Source organism: Myxocyprinus asiaticus, chromosome 20 (genome assembly GCF_019703515.2).
Source record: "Myxocyprinus asiaticus isolate MX2 ecotype Aquarium Trade chromosome 20, UBuf_Myxa_2, whole genome shotgun sequence".
Classification (NCBI taxonomy): Eukaryota; Metazoa; Chordata; class Actinopteri; order Cypriniformes; family Catostomidae; genus Myxocyprinus; species Myxocyprinus asiaticus.
This window is the reverse complement of record NC_059363.1, coordinates 29629551-29652508: the sequence shown is the minus strand read 5'-3', so window position 1 is coordinate 29652508 and position 22958 is coordinate 29629551. Positions and strand designations below refer to the sequence as shown.

At 37.8% G+C, this 22958-nt stretch overlaps 2 protein-coding genes across 7 annotated transcripts in view; one reads left to right on the top strand and one right to left on the bottom strand.

Moving 5' to 3' along the window:
* LOC127411044 (unconventional myosin-VI-like) overlaps window positions 1–14468 on the top strand; it is a 97286-nt gene extending 82818 nt beyond the window's left edge. For 2 of the 3 annotated variants that reach the window (XM_051646374.1, XM_051646373.1), the window contains 3 exons: window positions 8866–8997; window positions 10353–10571; window positions 14259–14468. In XM_051646374.1, coding sequence (XP_051502334.1) covers window positions 8866–8997; window positions 10353–10571; window positions 14259–14458 — 551 coding nt within the window. In that variant the 3' untranslated portion in view covers window positions 14459–14468. Of the gene's footprint in view, window positions 1–8865; window positions 8998–10352; window positions 10572–14258 lie in introns of those variants that run through there. The other variant, XR_007892215.1, reaches the window with a different exon arrangement.
* Window positions 14469–16050: 1582 nt separating this feature from the next.
* The window catches only part of LOC127411045 (interphotoreceptor matrix proteoglycan 1-like), a 36645-nt gene continuing 29737 nt past the window's right edge, over window positions 16051–22958 (bottom strand). For 3 of the 4 annotated variants that reach the window (XM_051646376.1, XM_051646377.1, XM_051646378.1), the window contains 4 exons: window positions 21463–21648; window positions 21154–21337; window positions 19717–19803; window positions 16051–17146 (listed from right to left, as the gene is read on the bottom strand). In XM_051646376.1, coding sequence (XP_051502336.1) covers window positions 17066–17146; window positions 19717–19803; window positions 21154–21337; window positions 21463–21648 — 538 coding nt within the window. In that variant the 3' untranslated portion in view covers window positions 16051–17065. The remainder of the gene's footprint in view (window positions 17147–19716; window positions 19804–21153; window positions 21338–21462; window positions 21649–22958) is intronic. The other variant, XM_051646379.1, reaches the window with a different exon arrangement.

Sequence of the window (22958 nt, the reverse complement as noted above, 5' to 3'; positions counted from 1 at the left end):
GTGAATTGTTGGCCTTCTGGAAAGTATGTTCATTTACTGTATATGTACTCAATACTTGGTAGGGGCTCCTTTTGCTTTAATTACTGCCTCAATTCGGCGTGGCATGGAGGTGATCAGTTTGTGGTACTGCTGAGGTGGTATGGAAGCCCAGGTTTCTTTGACAGTGGCCTTCAGCTCATCTGCATTTTTTGGTCTCTTGTTTCTCATTTTCCTCTTGACAATACCCCATAGATTCTCTATGGGGTTCAGGTCTGGTGAGTTTGCTGGCCAGTCAAGCACACCAACACCATGGTCATTTAACCAACTTTTGGTGCTTTTGGCAGTGTGGGCAGGTGCCAAATCCTGCTGGAAAATGAAATCAGCATCTTTAAAAAGCTGGTCAGCAGAAGGAAGCATGAAGTGCTCCAAAATGTCTTGGTAAACGGGTGCAGTGACTTTGGTTTTCAAAAACACAATGGACCAACACCAGCAGATGACATTGCACCCCAAATCCTCACAGACTGTGGAAACTTAACACTGGACTTCAAGCAACTTGGGCTATGAGCTTCTCCACCCTTCCTCCAGACTCTAGGACCTTGGTTTCCAAATGAAATACAAAACTTGCTCTCATCTGAAAAGAGGACTTTGGACCACTGGGCAACAGTCCAGTTCTTCTTCTCCTTAGCCCAGGTAAGACGCTTCTGACGTTGTCTGTGGTTCAGGAGTGGCTTAACAAGAGGAATACGACAACTGTAGCCAAATTCCTTGACACGTCTGTGTGTGGTGGCTCTTGATGCCTTGACCCCAGCCTCAGTCCATTCCTTGTGAAGTTCACCCAAATTCTTGAATCGATTTTGCTTGACAATCATAAGGCTGCGGTTCTCTCGGTTGGTTGTGCATCTTTTTCTTCCACACTTTTTCCTTCCACTCAACTTTCTGTTAACATGCTTGGATACAGCACTCTGTGAACAGCCAGCTTCTTTGGCAATGAATGTTTGTGGCTTACCCTCCTTGTGAAGGGTGTCAATGATTGTCTTCTGGACAACTGTCAGATCAGCAGTCTTCCCCATGATTGTGTAGCCTAGTGAACCAAACTGAGAGACCATTTTGAAGGCTCAGGAAACCTTTGCAGGTGTTTTGAGTTGATTAGCTGATTGGCATGTCACCATATTCTAATTTTTTGAGATAGTGAATTGGTGGGTTTTTGTTAAATGTGAGCCAAAATCATCACAATTAAAAGAACCAAAGACTTAAACTACTTCAGTCTGTGTGCATTGAATTTATTTAATACACGAGTTTCACAATTTGAGTTGAATTACTGAAATAAATGAACTTTTCCATGACATTCTAATTTATTGGGGGTCAAAATCAAAAGTAACAGTCAGTATCTGGTGTGGCCACCAGCTGCATTACGTACTGCAGTCCATCTCCTTTTCATGGACTGCACCAGATTTGCCAGTTCTTGCTCTGAGATGTTACCCCACTCTTCCACCAAGGCACTTACGAGTTCCCGGACATTTCTGGGGGGAATGGCCCTAGCCCTCACCCTCCGATCCAACAGGTCCCAGACGTGCTCAATGGGATTGAGATCTGGGCTCGTCACTGGCCATGGCAGAACACTGACATTCCTGTCTTGCAGGAAATCACGCACAGAACGAGCAGTATGGTTGGTGGCATTGTCATGCTGAAGGGTCATGTCAGGACAGTGGCGGGCCGTGCATTTAACATCTAGGCCTTCATGCCATTAAGAAAACACAGTTTCACAATGAATAAGACACCCTATGCCTTTGGGCATCATACATTATGTCGTAGCTAACTTGTAATACCAATTGACATTTTAAAAACACGTCCACGCACGAAAGCCAGAACTTGAAATGACACTTAATGCTCAAGCAAGCCTAATTTTAACTGCAGCATGACTTTTTTGTGAAATGAAAGTCTCCCAAACAGACATTCAAAAATCATAATTTTTCATATGAATCTACCAAGGAGGTCTATAATATCTGGAAAAATCTATTATTAATATTTGCAATTTAAATGTTGCTTGCAATAAATTTAGTTTCATCAGGGTACACAGTTATGCTGCGTACCATTCAAGTTGGATGTGGGATATTCCTACTTGGTATCTCAGACCATAAATGCATTCCATTCCCAGATATTTGGAACTGCAATGCTAAAATATGCTAAAATTACCTAATATTGTACTCATTTTATTGGATTTACTGTAATAATGTCACCTGTTGTAAATCAGTTTTTCTACTGAGAATTTACTACAACCTTTGGAATGTGAAAATAACATTTTGGTGAATTATTATTTATTTATTTATTTTAAATAATCTAATACTGTATTCATATTATCAGAATGAGAATGAGCTTTATTGCCAAGTATGCTTACACATACAAGGAATTTGTCTTGGTGACAGGAGCTTCCAGTACACAACAATACAAAAACAGCAACAAGACTTTAAAGAAATAATTAAAATTGAATAAAAAATAGATAAATATTGAAAAGAAAAAAGTATATAAACATACATACACACACACACACATATATATATATATATATATATATATACACACATACACACACACACATACATACACACATACATACATATACACATATATGAATATATATACATACATATACATACAGTTGTGCTCAAAAGTTTGCATACCCTGGCAGAAATTGTGAAATTTTGGCATTGATTTTGAAAATATGACTGATCATGCAAAAAAACTTTTATTTAAGGATACTGATCATATGAAGCCATTTGATATCACGTTGTTTGACTCCTTTTTAAATCGTAATGATAACAGAAATCACCCAAATGGCCCTGATCAAAAGTAAACATACCCTTGAATGTTTGGCCTTGTTACAGACACACAAGGTGACACACACTGAACAGCTGAAAGCCTGGCGGATGTAACGTGCTGTCCGGAATGGCTTCACTCAGCCAGGTTTCTGTGAAGCACAAGGCAGCAGAGGTTGAAAAGTCCTTGTTTGTGCGGGTGAGGAGATGTAGTTCATCCGTTTTGTTAGGGAGAGTGCGGAGATTCGCTAGATGAATGCTCGGCTGCATTGTTCGAAAGCCCCGCCGACGGAGCTTGACCAGTGCACCGGCTCGTCTTCCTCGTCTACGTCTCATAGGGCGTTTAAACAACACAGCCGCGCCTCTGACTAAAATGTCAAACAAAACGTCTGAATATTCAAAATCCGGGAAAAGATTGACTGGTATATGCTGTCCAATATTCAGCAGTTCGTCTCTGGTAAAACTGACTGGAAAAAGATTACTAAACACAGGACAAACAAACAAAAACAATAGAAGTGCTCCACACCGAGGCAGCCATTCGCGGCGCCATCATGATGTACAACGTAGGGTGCATCCAAGACAGATGAGCATTCATGCCAGTGAATTATAACAGCTACAACAGTCAATAACAAATGATAAATAATAATAATAATAACAAATAAATTGGAAGATATTATTACATTTAATATTTGATATAAGATAATAAGTATTTACATGGCAGCAAAGAGTACTAATTCCAAGCTCAGATCATTCCAACATCCATGTTTTTGAATGGGAATATGGGTAGCCTTTGACCAGTGTTCCGTGGATATTTTTCCAATTTCCTATTTTTAACTTGAGCATTAAATCGAAATGACTATTGGTTTTGCAAACGAATAATAAAATAACAAGTAGTTTTTTGTTTTTCCGATTTTGAATTCCTAATTGAATATGAAATGAACTAATTATACATGGATTTTACTTAAACACATACCTATAAATTGTAAATCCAGAGAAACTGATAATTTTGCAGTGGTCTCTTAATTTTTTCTAGAGCTGTGTGTGTATGTATACAGCAGAAGTCAGAAGTTTACATACACTTAGGTTCAAGTCATTAAAACTAATTCTTTAACCACTCCACAGATTTAATATTAGCAAACTATAGTTTTGGCAAGTCATTTAGGACATCTACTTTGTGCATGACTCATGTAATTTTTCCAACAATTGTTTACAGACAGATTGTTTCACTTTTAATTGACTATCACAATTCAAGTTGGTCAGAAGTTTACAATACACTAAGTTAACTGTTCCTTTAAGCAGCTGATGGAAAGCATCAAATTCCAGAAAATGATGTCAAGCCTTTAGACAGTTAGCCAATTAGCTTCTGAAAGGAGGTGTACTGAATTGGAGGTGTACCTGTGGATGTATTTTAAGGCCTACCTTCAAACTCAGTGCCTCTTTGCTTGACATCATGCGAAAATCAACAGAAAAAAGACCTCAGAAAAAAAAAACTGTGTAGCTCCACAAGTCTGGTGCATCCTTGGGAGCAATTTCCAAACACCTGAAGGTACCACACTCATCTGTACAAACAATAGTATGCAATTATAAACACCATGGGACCATGCAGCCATCATACCGCTCAGGAAGGAGACGCATTCTGTCTCCTAGAGATAAACGTAGTTTGGTGCGAAAAGTGCAAATCAATCCAAGAACAACAGCAAAGGACCTTGTGAAGATGCTGGAGGAAACAGGTAGTCAAGTATCTATATCCACAGTAAAACGAGTCCTGTATCGACATAACCTGAAAGGCTGCTCAGCAAGGAAGAAGCAACTGCTCCAAAACCACCATAAAAAAGCCAGACTACAGTTTGCAAGTGCACATGGGGACAAAGGTCTTACTTTATGGAGAAATGTCCTCTGGTCTTATGAAACAAAAATTGAACTGTTTGGCCATAATGACCATCATTATGTTTGGAGGAAAAAGGGTGAGGCTTGCAAGCCAAAGAACACCATCCCAACCATGAAGCATGGGGGTGGCAGCATCATGTTGTGGGGGTGCTTTGATGCAGGAGGGACTGGTGCACTTCACATAATAGGTGGCATCATGAGGAAGGAAAATTAAGTGGATATATTGAAGCAACATTTCAAGACATCAGCCAGGAAGTTAAAGCTTGGTCGCAAATGGGTCTTCCAAGTGGACAATGACCTCAAGCATACCTCCAGAATTTTGGCAAAATGGCTTAACCCTCTGGGGTCGACGGATGCGCCGGCGCATCCTGCTGGATTTTTTCCTCATAACGTCGGAAACAACTTAAAATACTCCGTCATTTTTGGTCATACAGATAAGTGTAAGACATCATTAGAGACTATAAAGGGTCTACTTTTATTTGTATACACTCACAATAACAACAAAACCTTGTGCTTTTGTAAAATAAAGAAAATAAACAGGGTGCGCTTTCAGCCTTCTCTGTCTCCGTGAGCATCTTTCTGAAACACGTCACAAAAATGAACTGAAACACGCGAATACTTATCACACAAACATGAAACATATGTCTAAAGAAAGCTTAAAATGACTACTTTTAAATAAAAGAATTCAAATTTAAAACAAATATTCTTCTGCAATGTAATCTGACTGAAACAAAGCGATGTACAGTTTCTCCTGGCTCAGTTAATTATCCCTAATGAGATCACACCCACCAGTAGAGTGCGCTATTCATACGGTAATGTGCTGAGGCGATCAATGCAAATGGTAAACGCCCCCGACAGTGCCTTAAAAAGCATCAAGTTCATCATCAGATTCATTCACTTTCCTGCGCGTTTGGAAGATGGCATGCTACACAGGTGTGGAAGCTCTTCAGATGGTCCTAAGTGACGAAGAGTTCACATTTTCCTCAGAAGAAGAGCAGGACTCCGACGATGAATGTTTGCATTTTGAAGAGCGACTTGATCCAGCCGAGGATACAATTTCGGATGAGTAAGTCTTTACTTACATATTAGTTGACATGCTATTTTATATAAACATGGACATATTTTACTAGTTGGACTATTTCCAGACTTGCCAGCCAGGATTCACAGTATTGAAATTTGAAATATGTCCCAATAGGCAAGTTTTAGTTACATTTAAATGTTGTTTCGGCTAAAGCAGGTATTTAAATTGTATGCTGTATGATATAAATATGATATGTAATATGATATAAATAATAATATGAATATTTAGATTATATCTTAACTAGTGTTTATGCTGCCTCATTATCATCAACGAAGCTTGTGCTTACAAATATCTGTTTGGGTGTAAATGTGTACAATGTGCTGTAAATATGCCCATATTAGAAAATCAGCCTATCAGAATGATTTCTGAAGGATCATGTGACACTGAAGACTGCAGTAATGATGCTGAAAATTCAGCTTTGATCACAGGAATAAATGGCATTTTACAATATATTCAAAGAGAAAAGATATTTTAAATTGTAAAAATATTTCACAATATCACTGTTTTTGCTGTATTTTGGATCAAATAAATGCAGCCTTGGTGAGCAGAAGAGACTTCTTTTAAAAACATTAAAAAATCTTACAGATCTAAAACTTTTAAATGGTAGTGTAGGTCTAAAGTTTTTAAGTAAAGTCTTTATGTAAAGAAAATGTATAGTCAGATAATACATTTAATCATTAAGTCTCCTCACATTCATTCTCTCTCAGGGGAGGGGTCTTTGTCTCCTCAGGTGTGAATCACATCAATATTCATGATCATTCATGCCTCCTCGCATATGGCCTTTCTAACACTAAAAGTGTCTTACAAAAGTTAAATGACTATATTGTTTTGTATGAATGAGTGATCAGGATGGTTTTCACATCATTTTTGTAGAAAAAACTAGGCTACAAGATCCAGTTCTCAAAAGTCTTGTGAACAAATGTTTAGTATGTGTTATATGGCCTTATTTCAGAGACTTAAAATTGTTGTTTTTTCAAAAACCACGCATAAACATTATTTTCTCAAATACAAACATGCACATACATGTTGTTCACATATTATTGTAGCCCATTTTGTGCTGAATACAGTGTTATCAAACTTTAGCCATTAATATGTTTTTAAGCAACTGAAAAAAGCACAAATGTCAAGGCATGTCAAAACTTCTCCAGGGCCCAAAACACCCTCAGACCCCAGAAGCTTAAGGACAAGAAAGTCAAGGTATTGGAGTGGCATCACAAAGCCCTGACCTCAATCCGATAGAAAATTTGTGGGCAGAACTGAAAAAGCGTGTGCGAGCAAGGAGGCCTACAAACCTGACTCGGTTACACCAGTTCTGTCTGGAGGAATGGGCCAAAATTCCTGGCCAAAACTTCTTGTCAGAAGCTTGTGAAAGGCTACCCAAAACATTTGACCCAAGTTAAACAATTTAAAGGCAATGCTAACAAATGCTAACAAATTGAATATAAACTTGTGAAAAACTGAGTTTAAATGTATTTGGCTAAGGTGTATGTAAACTTCTGACTTCAACTGTGTGTGTGTGTGTGTGTGTGTGTGTGTGTGTGTATATATATATATATATATATATATATATATACACACAGTATATCTACACCGATCAGCCACAACATTAAAACCCCCTGCCTAATATTGTGTAGGTCCCCCTTGTGCCGCCAAAACATCGCCAACCCGCATCTCAGAATAGCATTCTGAGATGCTATTCTTCTCACCACAATTGTACAGAGCGGTTATCTAGAGACTGTTGTTCATGAAAATCCCAGGAGATTAGCAGTTACAGAAATACTCAAACCAGCCCGTCTGGCACCAACAATCATCCATGCGATTATTTAATAAGACAATCGTGTGGCAGCAGTGCATATAATCATGCAGATACGGGTCAGGAGCTTCAGTTAATGTTCACATCAAGAATCAGTATGGGGAAAAAATGTGATCTCAGTGATTTGGACTGTGGCATGATTGTTGGTGCCAGATGGGCTGGTTTGAGTATTTCTGTAACTGCTGATCTCCTGGGATTTCCACGTGTAACAGTCTCTAGAATATCAAGAATATCATCTCAGAATGCTATTCTCAGATGCGTATTGGTGCTGTTTTGGCGGCACAAGGGGGACCTACACAATATTAGGCAGTTGGTTTTAATGTTGTGGCTGATTGGTGTATATATATACTAGGGGAGTAACGATTCACTTATCTCACGATTCGGTTTGGTTCACAATATTGAACTCACGGTTCAGTTCACGATTTTTAAACTAAGCCTGAATCAAGAAAAATTATAATTGAAAGTTTTTATTATTATTATTATTATTATTATTATTATTACTTTAAATACATGCAAAACAGTTCCTTTCCTTGAATCAGCCCAGAACAGTGCAGTGGTGACACCAAATGGAAATATTAAAATTATGTTAAATACATGCTGCTTTCATACTGTCACAGATTGCATACATTTAAATTATTTTAAATTAAAATGGTATTGTTTCTAAACTAATATTGTCTCTGATATCATCTAAATATTCTTTTAAAAATACATATTTAATGGAAGTGCATGCTTATCCAGTTAAATCATAATAATTTACTGATGAAATCAAATCAGTCATGACATTTGACATTATACTATAAAGTAAAGAGCACTATAAAAGATAGAGACCCCTCTCTCGGTCTGTCATATTGATTAAACTTTTATGTGTCCTGATTTAAATGGCTTATGTAATGAGAAATCAAATTTCACTCGATCCTTTGAAATAAAAGAGCACTTTCTACTATGACAACTTTAACTTTCAGAACTCAAAACCTCCTCCCCAGCATTAAAAGACCTTTTATTGAAACTAGGCTACAAAGTCAGCTTGCCCTGATGTCCTTGGATTTTTGACATCAGTAACCCAAATACACATGACTGCCCACATGGGTGCTGGCTTGTCATGTCACAATGCAAAAATTCCTACGTAAACAAACTATTTATAGTGAATAGATTCCATATAGATAGATAGAATAAGTTCCATATTCATGTTAAGCATGCACCTAACCACATACGATGATGGGTCATTGTGTGAAACTCAACTTGTCATGCATGAAAATGCAGTACTGAACCTATGTGATATCTCACCCCTGTAGATATAGAGCTGCTGGCAGCATGCCGTGAGGAATTTCATCGTCGTCTGAAGGTTTACCATGCCTGGAAATCAAAGAACAAGAAGCGAAACACAGATACAGAGATGAGGGCCCCCAAATCTGTCACTGACTATGGTAAGATATTACCTGCTTCCCCAAGAGAATGCCCTGTGCAGTGTAAAAACAATGGAATACAAATCTCACAGTACGGCAGGCGCCTATCTAACCGATGATTTCTTTTGTAATGGCAAAGGTGATTCAGCATACCATTTTTTCTGGAAAGATTAAAGGGTGGATACAACATGTTCAGCTACTACTCATTATTAATGGACTGTGTGTGTGTGCTGCAGCACTTTCTAAAGGTTGAATTAGCACGCTCTTTTGTTTGTTCTTATTCTCAAGAACTTTCCGACATGCAGTCTTGTGCAGTTTTTTGATTAATGTTAGCATTGTGATGCACATCTGGAGGCACTCAATGTCATTTCAAGGGAATCACACCTCTCATTTATTTCCCATTCGGTTGCTGGAAGACTTTTGTGTGTTTTAAGTGTTTGCTCATGCAGAACAAGCTGTAATTTTAGAGTTGTGTGCCTTTGGTTGCGCTCAGCGACCTGCAGGTTTTCTTGAATCTCTCTGGCTCTCTTTTTGTGAAATCCTCAGATGTGTCTTACCTTGAAAACATTTGTTTGAGTGTTTTTATCAGGTATACAGGGCTTGTGCTCTCTGCCAAAGATGGAATCAGGACTCTAGCTTTGCAAAGTCAATACTGGATTACAAAGAAGTTCTCGGAGAACTTTCTTGACATTATGCCGAACTCTGGATGTGTTTGATCTTTAGGAATGACAAATTTAAGATGTACTCTCATTTATGAGTTCATCTATGAATGATTTAGATGTATTTTGCACAGAACATATAAATAGTTGGTAAATAAGACAACGTAATATCCAGAGTTTTTTGTTCATTTGTAATATTACTAATTAATGGAGTTTGCTATGGCAAAACCCCTAACCAAAAAGTATTACATTTTGATGTGTAACTCGTCCTGCGATATTTGTGCTACTGACATTAATGATACCCCAAATCATGCTTGTTGACTAGAGACTTTTATGTTTTATTTATGTAATGATTTTCACCTGGAAGATGATGAAAAAAAAAAGGCTCGTTTAGACTTACTTTGAAGGAGGAATCCAAGCCATATCTAGGGACCAGAATATCGTGGATATGGCATGGCGGTGGTCTCTTGTTTTACGTGGGCTAGTAAGTAACCACCGAGAACACCCTTGTAACCGCATAGCAACATGCTAGAAATCACTCAGAACAGCTTAGCAACACCCTGGCAACCATTAGGAACACCGCAGTGGCAAATTTTGCATTGACAAGACAACTACATTTTCTTCAGATCTACATTTTCTTAACATTTTCTTCAAATCTAGTTCAGAATAGTAGTATTATTAATATAATATTGTAATTATACTGTTATATCACTTCAGCTCAGCAGAACCCTGCTCCGCCCATCCCAGCCCGGCAGCAAGAGATCACAATGAACCGACAGCAACGTTACTTTCGCATTCCCTTCATCCGCCCCGCTGACCAGTACAAAGACCCACAGAACAAGAAAAAGGGCTGGTGGTACGCTCACTTTGATGGACCTTGGATTGCCCGGCAGATGGAGCTTCATCCAGACAAGCAGCCAATCCTCTTGGTAGCAGGTACTTAAGGCTCTAACACTACCAGTGTAGCTTTCTTCAGTACTAATTCTTTTAAGAGATGAAATGAACACTAGAGGCGCTAGAACAACTATCAATTTTATTTTATTTAAAGGGTTAGTTCACCCAAAAATGAAAATTCATTTACTCACTCTCATGATATCCCAGGTGTGTATGACTTTCTTTCATCAGCAGAACACATTTGAAGAAAAATATCTCAGCTCAGTGCATCACAGCCAGAACAACTTTGTTGATTTTGGTTTAGATCTGTATTTATCTGTTTGTTTTCTCACAATGGTGCGTTTGTGTGCTTATCCTGGATGTCTCAAACGAGAGGAGAACATGAGATTACGTCTGTATCATGGCAACGCGAATATGTCACACGTGAACTCGGCGCTCTCGTGAAGCTTACCGGAAGCGATGGTTTATAGTTAAAAAGTACATAAATATTTATCTTTTTCTCACCAAAAGCAAATGTGTTGCTTTAGAAAACATTAATGTACTCTCTGGAGTCGTATGGATGATGTTTATGATGATTTTCTATTTTTTTTCAAATGTGTTCTGCTGAAGAAAGAAAGTAATACACATCTGGGATATCATGAGGGTGAGTAAATGATGAGAGAATTTTCATTTTTGGGTGAACTATCGCTTCTACACAAATCATGAGTAAAACGTCAGGTTATCAGTTAATAAACACATACTTTTTTCTTTTTTCCTTACTCAAATCTGTGTTATGACATCAAAACACTTTTACTATAGTGCATGTACCACCTTACAAGTCTATCTTAACGTAGGGCTGGGCGGTTTGGCAGATTTTTCCGATTAATTCGAATTTGCGTGTTGACACGATTTTTTTTTTTATCGAGAAATCGTGATTTTGCATAAAAACATTGCAAGCGCTATAGTTAGATATGTTGTAAATCCACCAAATGCAGAATAAGGAAGAGAAAAAGAATTCACTGCACTGATCAGCTGCACGTGTGTGGCGCGCTTCAAATGAACGTGACAGATTAATAACACAGAGACTTATATAAAAGACAGCGGTAATATTCCCAGTACGATCATGCATGTATACACCAGCCTAAGACCATAACTGGCCTCGGCGTGCGCATGTTGATGAACGGTCTCCTTTCTTTTCTTTCTACCCATAAAAAGTGTTAGTTACGTGACCGTTACGGGCACTTCATTTCAAATCGTATGGATAGACTCTTTACAGGAAAATCAAACATCCACCGCTCCTTTTACCATGATGATTCAGATAGATCCCTAATTATTGCTGTGTTCTGTGATGTGTTTCAAGTGTACTGCATCTATAGCCAACATCTGGCAAGCGATCATTTTGACAAACTTTGCGAGTTGAATTAGGATAAATTATTTCATATTTCTGCGCTGCACAGCGTGATCCGCTAGAAGACACATTTCTATCTGCAGAGGTTTATGAATGTACACACAAATGGTTTGATATACAATGAGTTCTTTCAAGATAAATTTGATAATTTATAGATATTGATTTCTAGATAACTTTCTAAATAGACTTGATTTAGATAAAATGAATACCTACACTGGCTAAGAATTATTTAGCAGTTTTCTCATTTTATTCTATTATTTCTAAACATATGGATGTAATAGATTAATTTATTTTACATTTACACTGTTGACAACCTCCCCCTGTGGTGCATTTGGTGCGTTTGTCAATTTTTCTTGCACACCTTTGTTTCCTATAATGAAAAGAACTTGGATTTCTCTAACCAGGTTGCCTTGCATTCTAATAAAGAACATGCATTTTGAATCATGTTAGAGAACATTAAAAAGTTGAAAAAATTTAATCGTGAATCATCCATAAGATTGATAAAAAGCAAGATTGTATTTTTTTGCCATATCGCCCAACCCTATTTTAACATTTGCATTACAGATCCTACTACATTTACGAGCCTGTTCGAGTGCAATCAGATTGCGCAGTTGCCCAATTGATAGAGCACTGCACGTTCGATGCTACGGTAGTCATGCAAAACTTGGTAGTTATGAGTCCTGAAGAGCACACGAGTCGACACATGAATTGAAAGTGTCATAGAAGCACCTCAAAATGAAGTGGTTCCTTAAGCAAATTTGCTATTTAGGACAGTATCAGTTAGGTTTAGCTTTAAGGGTTTAGGGTAGTGAGGTCAGTTTTGTGGATTTAAAATGTAATGGAGCATTAACCTTAAAAATCTCATCTGCTTGTGAGAAAATGTAACTTTATTTTAGTGCCATTCAACACTGCATTGCAAAAATGTCACCACAGTCACTTTTGTTTCAATGAGATCAGGCTTGAGTTCTTATTTGAAATAGAATCAGAAGTTGAAAGATAATATAAAATTATCGGTAAATGTGGGGTACCAGTATATACACTATATTGCCAAAAGTATTCGCTCATCTGCCTTTAGACGCATATGAACTTAAGTGACATCCCATTCTTAATCCATAGGGTTTAATATGACGTCGGCCCACCCTTTGCAGCTATTACAACTTCAACTCTTCTGGGAAGGCTTTCCACAAGGTTTAGGAGTGTGTTTATGGGAATTTTTGACCATTCTTCCAGAAGCGCATTTGTGAGGTCAGACACTGATGTTGGATGAGAAGGTCTGGCTCGCAGTCTTTGCTCTAATTCATCCCAAAGGTGCTCTATCGGGTTGAGGTCAGGACTCTGTGCAGGCCAGTCAAATTCTTCCACGCCAAACTCACTCATCCATGTCTTTATGGACCTTGCTTTGTGCACTGGTGCGCAGTCATGTTGGAACAGGAAGGGGCCATCCCCAAACTGTTCCCACAAAGTTGGGAGCATGGAATTGTCCACAATCTCTTGGTATGCTGAAGCATTCAGAGTTCCTTTCACTGGAACTAAGGGGCCAAGCCCAGCTCCTGAAAAACAACCCCACACCATAATCCCCCCTCCACCAAACTTCACAGTTGGCACAGTGCAGTCAGACAAGTGCCGTTCTCCTGGCAACCGCCAAACCCAGACTCGTCCATCAGATTGCCAGATGGAGAAGTGTGATTCGTCACTCCAGAGAACGCGTCTCCACAGCTCTAGAGTCTAGTGGCGGCGTGCTTTACATCACTGCATCCGACGCTTTGCATTGCACTTGGTGATGTATGGCTTGGATGCAGCTGCTCGGCCATGGAAACCCATTCCATGAAGCTCTCTACGCACTGTTCTTGAGCTAATCTGAAGGCCACATGAACTTTGGAGGTCTGTAGCGATTGACTCTGCAAAAAGTTGGCGACCTCTGCGCACTATGCGCCTCAGCATCCGCTGACCCCGCTCTGTCATTTTACGTGGCCTATCACTTCGTGGCTGAGTTGCTGTCATTCCCAATCACTTCCACTTTGTTATAATACCACTGACAGTTGACTGTGGAATATTTAGTAGCGAGGGAATTTCATGACTGGACTTGTTGCACAGGTGGCATCTTATCACAGTACCACGCTGGAATTCACTGAGCTCCTGAGAGCGGCCCATTCTTTCACAAATGTTTGTAGAAGCAGTCTGCATGCCTAGGTACTTCATTTTATACACCTGTTGCCATGGAAGTGATTGGAACACCTGAATTCAATTATTTGGATGGGTGAGCGAATACTTTTGGCAATATAGTGTATGTGTATTATGTATACAGGCATAGCATGACACCCTATATCTTTTGCTGCACCCAGGTAAGGATGACATGGAGATGTGTGAGCTAAGTCTAGAGGAGACCGGGCTTACACGAAAACGTGGAGCAGAGATCCTGCCACGGCAGTTTGAAGAGATCTGGGAGCGTTGTGGCGGAATCCAATACTTGAGAAACGCCATCGAAAGCAAGCAAGCTCGACCCACCTACGCGACCGCTATGCTCCAGAACCTCCTCAAATAAAGATCACCCATTTCTCCTAATGGGTTCACAATATCTATGCACATTTAGATATTTAGATGTAGATGGTTGTGTAGCTAAATAAAGGGCTTTTCTTCAAGGTGGGCTTTTAGATGTCTCCCCCAGAGGCTTTTTCAAGCTAACTCTAGTGAAAGCAATTGCTGTCTGATTTACTGTTCGTTTGTAGTTTGTTTTTCATTTTGCTGTGAACTTAGAAACCAGTTTTCATACAAATCTGAGCCTTGCTGGAACCTGTTGCTCAGCGATGCCTTACGATTTTCAGACCTAATTTAATAGGAATAGACTCATAGGAATATTATCAGAACATCACACCTTTTCATACTTAAAATGAATAATAATAAAAAAATTAAAAAAAATGCTCATAACTATAAAATACCAAGTAATTATCTTTATGAAAGACAAGTCAGTAAAACCACACTAAAACAATTAATTGCACATCCCTTTATTATTCAGTCTCATTATTGTTAAACAAAAATATAATTATAGGACTTGCACTTAAATAGCCATTTCTGCGAAAGAACATTTAATATAGTCAAAGTAACTAAAATCCATTCAGATCATGATGGTAAAGGCTAATGAGGAACATGCACTGGAATACTTTGTTTGTCCTTAGGTTGTAATATTTTGTCTCACCTTTGTAATTGAGGTAATAGACCTTGCAGTCCAAGATAACTGCAGTGTCACTTCCTAGAAATGCACCATCCATAATTGCCTTTACGTATACTTGATTACTAATTAATTTTGTAGATGCATTTCAAAGCAGCTTTAGTTCATAAGGTTTTAGTCACTGCTGTCATGCTTGGCTTTTCTTAGCTATTTTTTACTTAAATCATGGTAATATACTAAAGGACAGATTCGTTTCTGTTCAGTGAAGTAATAATGGCACCATTGTTAATGATTTGCTGTGAACTCTGAGATGTGTGCGGTAGATTTTTCTCTTATTTTTACATTTATTTATACACCAACTCAAGGAAATGTTCAGATTAAATGAGCTTGTATTCTTGAGTGTCTTGTTATGCTGTTCGCTGGCTCTGTCTTATCTCATTTTGGTCAATATAAAAATAATGGAAACGGCAATAACATTCCAAACACATTCATTTGAAAAATGTGGCCTGGACCAAATAGCTGCATTTAATTATTTTGCAATCATTATTGAGACTGTTTATTCATATGCTGATGGTTTTCTCATGGTTTACATGCTTTGAGCCATTTCTAAATGAACTTGTGTCATCTCAAACTATCAGTTCATGAATATTGTAATTGTTAATTATTTGTTTCTTGTCTGTCAGTTTATCTTTGATGAGTCTAGGTTAAATATACTCTTATTCTCTTTTTTGACAGACAACTGTTCAATCTCCAATCACTTTGCTAGACCAGAATAAACACATTCCAGATAAAACATGTGTTATGTGTAGTACTTTTCAAGATCCAATCATTTCCTGATGGATAAAATAGTCTCGCTCTACATTTTTTTCTTATTGTATGTCCTGTTTTATTTGGAATTGGCAGTAATGTGCTTTTACCATACAGACAATGCAATTGAAATTACTCTAAAGTGGTGCTTTGTGTGCAGCAGAAACATACTACAAACTTTTTCTGTTTAATGTAAAAACAAAGAAATCATTGCCATACATTTTTGTAAAGTGATTGATGAGAAATGTGTAAAAGAGATTATTCCATTTATTAAAGATGCACTCAGTAATCTTTTCCCTATTAAAAAAGTTTTACTTCTGAAGCAATGAATTCTAATTTTGAAACCTATGTATAAAATCATGACCAATCACATGAGATGAGGACTCTAGTCACATCAGTAACCTTATAAAATCTGTTTTATTCTACATGGAGCAGGTTCGCCCCCATGGGGGCTGCCATTTTAGGAATACTAAACCAGCTGAATACTACTCGCTTAATCTCAGTAACTGTCTTGCTATTGGACACTTTCACTCTTGGATTAAATTAGTCATGGTGGAATGTGAATAGTGAATTTCTACAATGACATCTGTGACTGAAAACTTGATTTTGAATGATGCTGCATCCACAAGATGACACGAACAAAAAAGTTACTGAGTGCACCTTTAAAGGAAGAAATTAATTTATGAGCATTCTAGACAAACTGTAAATACTTGAAATAATTTAATTAATAACCATAAGAAGTGGCAGAATACATTCAGTTACATTCAGTCCAGAGATTAAAAATAGGTTACCATTTAAACAAAGAATCTATTTTGTATATAGGATACCACCCAGTGTATCCATTTGTAAATAAATACCTCATTGTGAGGGAGGAAACGCACCTTTGACAAGGGTTCAAAACATCCAACACATTACATGTCTCAAATAAAAAAAAATTGTGTGCAGGTACAATTACAAATAGGCTCAGGACAGATCTAAATCAGTTATTTAAGTTTGTTACAAACTTAACACATGTACCAACCACACTACTCAATGATCAGAGTATGGCTGATCATTGAGTAGTGTGGTTGTACCATACACTCACCAAGTGTCTACAAGAATCAGCAAAGATTAGTTGCCTTTAAAAGCACTGAATAGCTTTGGTGCCACGTTTAGCTTAAAAATAGCATCTGGACATCATAAAACAGTCACTTCAAAGCCTTCACTATCAGGACTTCTCAAAAGACAGCAAGAGGACCTGCTGGACATCTGCCATGCCTGAAATACAACATGAGAAACATCATTCATTAAGGAAACCAAGCAAAACATTCAACACACTTAAAATCATCACTGCAATTGTGTAATGTGCAACACACCATCCAAGACCACAATACTGTAAGGACCTCTTTATATGCCTCTAAAGTAGCTGATACCAGCATATGCAAAATGTGTTGCAGAACATGTCCCCACCTACAGTATAGAATCATTTGTGACCAGTGTGGATCCACCCTGTGTCAAAGGGTGAATGTGTTGACATGCCGATATGCAAATGCTAATATGCTCAATAATTAGGAAAATCCATACTGAATCCAAATGTTAAATAATAAAAATTGCATTAGGCAATTTATAGTCATCCAACGTTATAAATACTAGAACACACTATTCAAGTTTTAAAGATTTAGGTCTACTCCAATTTTTGTTTGTTTTTGCAAAACATATCTATTGAAAAATATGTTTAAAATTATGTACACTCAAATGCAATGAAGGCTCTAGTCCTATAGAGTCTAGTGAACTCTAGTTAGCCGAATATTGCTTGCTGAATTAAGGATGCAATGTTTATTAAGCAAAGAGGTCATGTGACAACAATCTTGCATACTACTGTTTGAAATGTTTATAGTTGCATATTATGTAGAATTTCAGATACTATTTATATAGATATAAATAGAATAAAGTGTTTACTGTGCAGAATTCAATAGCAAGTTAATACTGTATTCCATTTTTAACATAGTCATTTGTTCCACAAGACAATCCCATAATGCAATGCGAACATGGCAGACAAGATTGAATCAAAAGAAATGTAGATAATATCAGAAAGCAACAGGTAAATATCAGAAGGAAATAGTTCCCTATAATTAAAAATGTAGAATTTCACTCAGTACTGGTGTGTGCGTCATGTTTTTATGCCGAGTATTAAATTGTTAGCTTAGCAACATGCTAATATCAGAATCTGCTGTGAAAGTCATCATTAGATCAGGCAACTCATCATTAGACAGGCCACCTAGAATCAGCTCATTGATTTTAAGACTCAGCCAATGTCTTAATATTTCTGTTGCCAAGCTCATGTCTTGATTGATATTCCATTGCTACATGCTACACATGCTACACATGCTACATACTTTACATTGCTAATTTGAAAATTCTCCTGGAGGACTATAGACAAGAGGATTACTTTCAGGCACAATCAATGTTTTATATTAAGTCACAATTTCATGAATGATAAGCATCTTACTGTCCACTATCATCATGCTTACAAATGCTTAATATTTAAAGGAATGTTTCGGGTTCAATACAAGCTAAGCTCAATTGACAGCATTTGTGGTATAATGTTGATTATAACAAAATATTATATTGACTTGTCCCTTATTTATTAAAAACAAACAAAAACTTATAATAGCCCTTACAAAAATCGAGAGTTCTGGCAAACTTGCAGCAAACATGCCGCACATTTGCCATATATTCCCACTCATTATTTTCACATGCAACTGAGCATTGTGGCAAACTCTTCATTGTCGGCAAAGGTTTGCTGCAGGTTCTGCACTACTGGTGAAGAGCTGCAAACTTCTGGCAAACAAAAACAAGCTCATTTGCATGTGAAAATAAAGAGTGGGAAATTTGCAGCAAGTTTGCAGCTATACTTTTTAAACTGTTTGTATTTTAATGCTTTAATGCACGGACTGGCACAGTGTAAGTACTTTACTGTAACTGCGAGTTTTGCTTTAAAAAAAAAAAAAAAAAAAGAGCTAAACTAGGGAAAACGGATTATTTTTGTAGTAATCAACATTATGCTACAAATTAGACCCGGAACATAGATCAAAGAATGCTACTTCTGATGTCACTTAAAATATGTTTTCTTCTCAGCGAGTATTGACGCTGACTACCACCCCTGGAGTCGCGAGTTCGAATCCAGGGAGTGCTGAGTGACTCCAGCCAGGTCTCTTAAGCAACCAAATTGGCCCGGTTGCTAGGGAGGGTAGAGTCACATGGGGTAACCTCCTTGTGGTCACGATTAAGTGGTTCTCGCTCTCAATGGGGCATGTGGTAAGATGAGCCTCCACATGCTATGAGTCTCCGTGGTGTCATGCACAATGAGCCACGTGATAAGATGCGCAGATTGACTATTCAGAAGTGGAGACAAGAGAGACTTGTCCTCCGCCACCCGGACTGAGGTGAGTAACCACGCCACCGCAAGGACCTAGTGAGTAATGGGAATTGGGCATTCCAAAATTGGGAGAAAAGGGGATAAAATAATAATAAAAAATAAAACAAATATGTTTTCTTACATGTCAAGATATTTAAATATAAAACTTATCACAAAATTTTTGTCTTATTTCTTATGATGATAGAAAATGGTATTTCCTTTGAAATCCACTTTAATCATATTATTTCCTCTTCTACATGAAGGTCCAAGATGAAATTTTGATGGGAAAAATGTATCATCTTGACATGATAAATCAAGCTGTCTTGATTATTTATGCTTAGAGTTAACATCAAAATGGGTGGTTTTGCACCCCATCTGGTTACACTAAATACACGGCATCTTGCCTTTTATGAGTTATTAGCTATCATACCTCGTTATGTGGTAAACACTGATGGAAGTCAGAACCCATTTCTGACACTAACTTTTCCGATCTTCTGGTGTTGAGTTGTCTGGGGATCTGGCAATGGAATAACAGACTGCCATCAAACTTCAACCATTTTCAGTGGACACATGGTCTTGACAAGCAAAGAAGCAAGGTAAATATTTGGCACTAAATGTTAATCCAGACTGTCTTTGCTTTGAACAGCAAAACATCTGTTGGTGAAGAAAAGTTACTGATTATCATTCATATTATAATTAGTTTGGACAACTACAGATGCACTAGTCTAAATGAGATGCAAAACCCATGCTGTCTGTTATTTCTACTATTAAATTTATATTAATAGTATGCCTTTATATTACATTAATACAAATTGAAAGCAATTTGTGGCATAATGTTGATTGCCACAAAAAATTAATATCTTAACTCTGAATAAAAAAACAATGGCATATATATATATTTTTAAGACATTATCTCTGTAACTTGTCTATAACTTTGTAGGCATATAGCAATTTAATATCACCAAACTGATTAAATGGTCTTGATAGTTACTATAATAGCTATATTGTGTTAACAATGGTGAGGATACTGATGCATGGATTTTGCTGATGTGGTCTCTTGGGTCTTTAGTTTTCCTCTGGACAAAGAGAACAAACTCAGCAAACAGCTTTTTCACCAAAAACAGTCGACTTTTGCTGAGGTCACAGACTCTGGATGGGTCTGTTCTTTGAATGAATGTAGTCTATTGTAAGCTTTATTTTATGATTAAGCTATAACCTATTGGAATTTGCATCCATTCTGTACATTTATTTTTCATTTATGGTAAATATGAGCTTTATTATCTTTATTAACAGAATTTCACTTAATGTAGGTGATAGCTGCTCAGTTAATATAGGCTACTGGGAATACAGGCTCTGGGAAGTGACTATGTTAAATTTACAAAGTTGTTATTCATAAATCACTCTGAAAAGAGAGGTAAGGTTAGTGTGTCCTGTCCACAAAATACTTAATAAAGGACATAGATATGATTCGATCAGAAACAGATTGATTATGGATGTTAGTACAGCTCATAACATTGATTAAAAAGATAATACACCCAAAGATGAAACTTCTGTCATCATTTACTCTACTACTTCATGCTTTTCCAAACCTGCAAGACTTTATTTCTTCCATGGAACATATAAGGAGTCTGTACAGTATTCTAGTCTCAGCCACCATTCACTTTCATTGCATTTTTTTTTTTTCATTCCAAAGAAAATGAATGGCTACTAAGGCAGACATTCTGCTTTACACAGAACACAGAAGAAAGAAAATCATATGGGTTTGGAACAAAATCAGGGTGAGTAAATGATGGCAGAATTGTCTTTTTTGGGTGAACTATCCCTTTAAACAGATATATAAAAATACCATTTTGGCTGTACACTTTACCTCAATACTAAGCTGTACACTTTCAAGTGATCGAAATGTGCCTTGGTCTGAGTGTTGTAAGGAGCATGAGTCAGAGCACATGGGACAGAGGATGTTTGACACATGTGTTAAGACCCCATCGTCATTCTCAAAAACTGGATTTATTCTCATAGTATTACCAAATGGGAATGGTGATTGTGAATGCCTATAATGCAAAGAAGATCAATCTTAACACCAACGTGTTTAAAACAGGTCACACCACTGCAAATCCAAATCTGTAAAGAAAAATGTTGCTTCTAAAAATGGAACAGAAAAAAAAGCCCTTCTTACACAAGCGTCAAGTTCTTTCTGGTCCTTATACATTTCTTGTTAATGAAAATCAAGATGCCTATCACAGCACAAACCACTGAGAGGCTCCCCACCAGGCAGGCTACGAAAAGGAGAGGGTCAACTGGCACAGAAACCAGTTCGTTGCAACGTTCTCCATGGTAGTGCCAGAATTTACCTACAGGACATCTAAAAGTGGAGAAAACATGTTAGAAAAAGTTGGTCTTCTAGCACTGTGCTGAACTCTACAGGGTTCAAATGGTCATGGAGAACCAGAAAATTTTAAATTTGTGATTTCCCGGCCTGGAGCAGTCATGGACATGAATAACATCTTAAAAAGTCAATGAAAAGTCTGTAAATATCTATTGTGAATATAAATTGTTCTAGTTATTGAAATTCATTGGTAAAAGGTGTGGGGACCCTGTCTCTAAAGGCCCTGGTATATTTGCGGTTCGAAATAACTGCGCAACAGTAGGCCTATACAGTATGTGAACACTCAGACACTGGCCTCACCGCTGGGGGAGGCATTTAATGGAGCATTTAAATATGAAGACGCACAAGACTACATGTTAAACATAAAAATGTGCTCGAAAATGCTAATCCTCTTCCGGGTTTTTGGAAACTGTACAGCTCTATGTGCACCGGTTACCCTCTGTTATTGTAATTTATGATGACACTGATACTACAGTTGCAAGTCGAGTCTCCCGTGCATTGTGCGTGAGGAGCACTATTTGAATAATGCGCGGAGTGGTCACCTATGTAGAGTGTTCCAAATCGATCTCTTATGAGGCATCCTTTCAGTAAGGATGCTGCCATAGAAGACAGCTGCCTATGTAGGCAGGAGACAGCGAGGCAGCTCACTAAGTTTTGGAATAGACCCAATATATGTGAATATAGTGATATATTTTGAGTTTTAATGAGCTAGTAACCTCTTTCCCTGATGAAAAAGGTATGTAGAAAAATAAATGTAGGCTGCAATACTAGTTAAACCATCATCATAAAACCATGAAGATATACTAAACATACACTATTTTAGTATTTTTATTAACTTCACCCAAATATTAGCGAACGTGGCAAGCTTGTCACAAAGCGTGAGACAGACACGTTACAACAATAAATGTCAACTTAAACTTGTGCTGGCGAAAACTGCCTATCCCAGCACTGGCTGCAGCTACAAGAAATGCTCCACTGGCGATTTGTGGGTGGCAAGGACAGGCGTACAGCAAGCTGGAAGGTAACCACACTCCTGACACACAGGCAGAGACAGGCAACCAACAGATACACGAGACAGCACCAACTAGACACAGAGAGCAAGGTTAGTTGCTTGACAGCACACACATTAGCATAAGCTAGACTACATTCAACACTGAACTACATAAACGTTAAACCACATTCAATGATCCAGCATTGGACATGACACACGAGGGGATTTAAATATGCAGGAAACAAACAAGGGGCAGGTGCCGCTCGCAGCTGAAAGTTGTCATGATCAGCGTTCC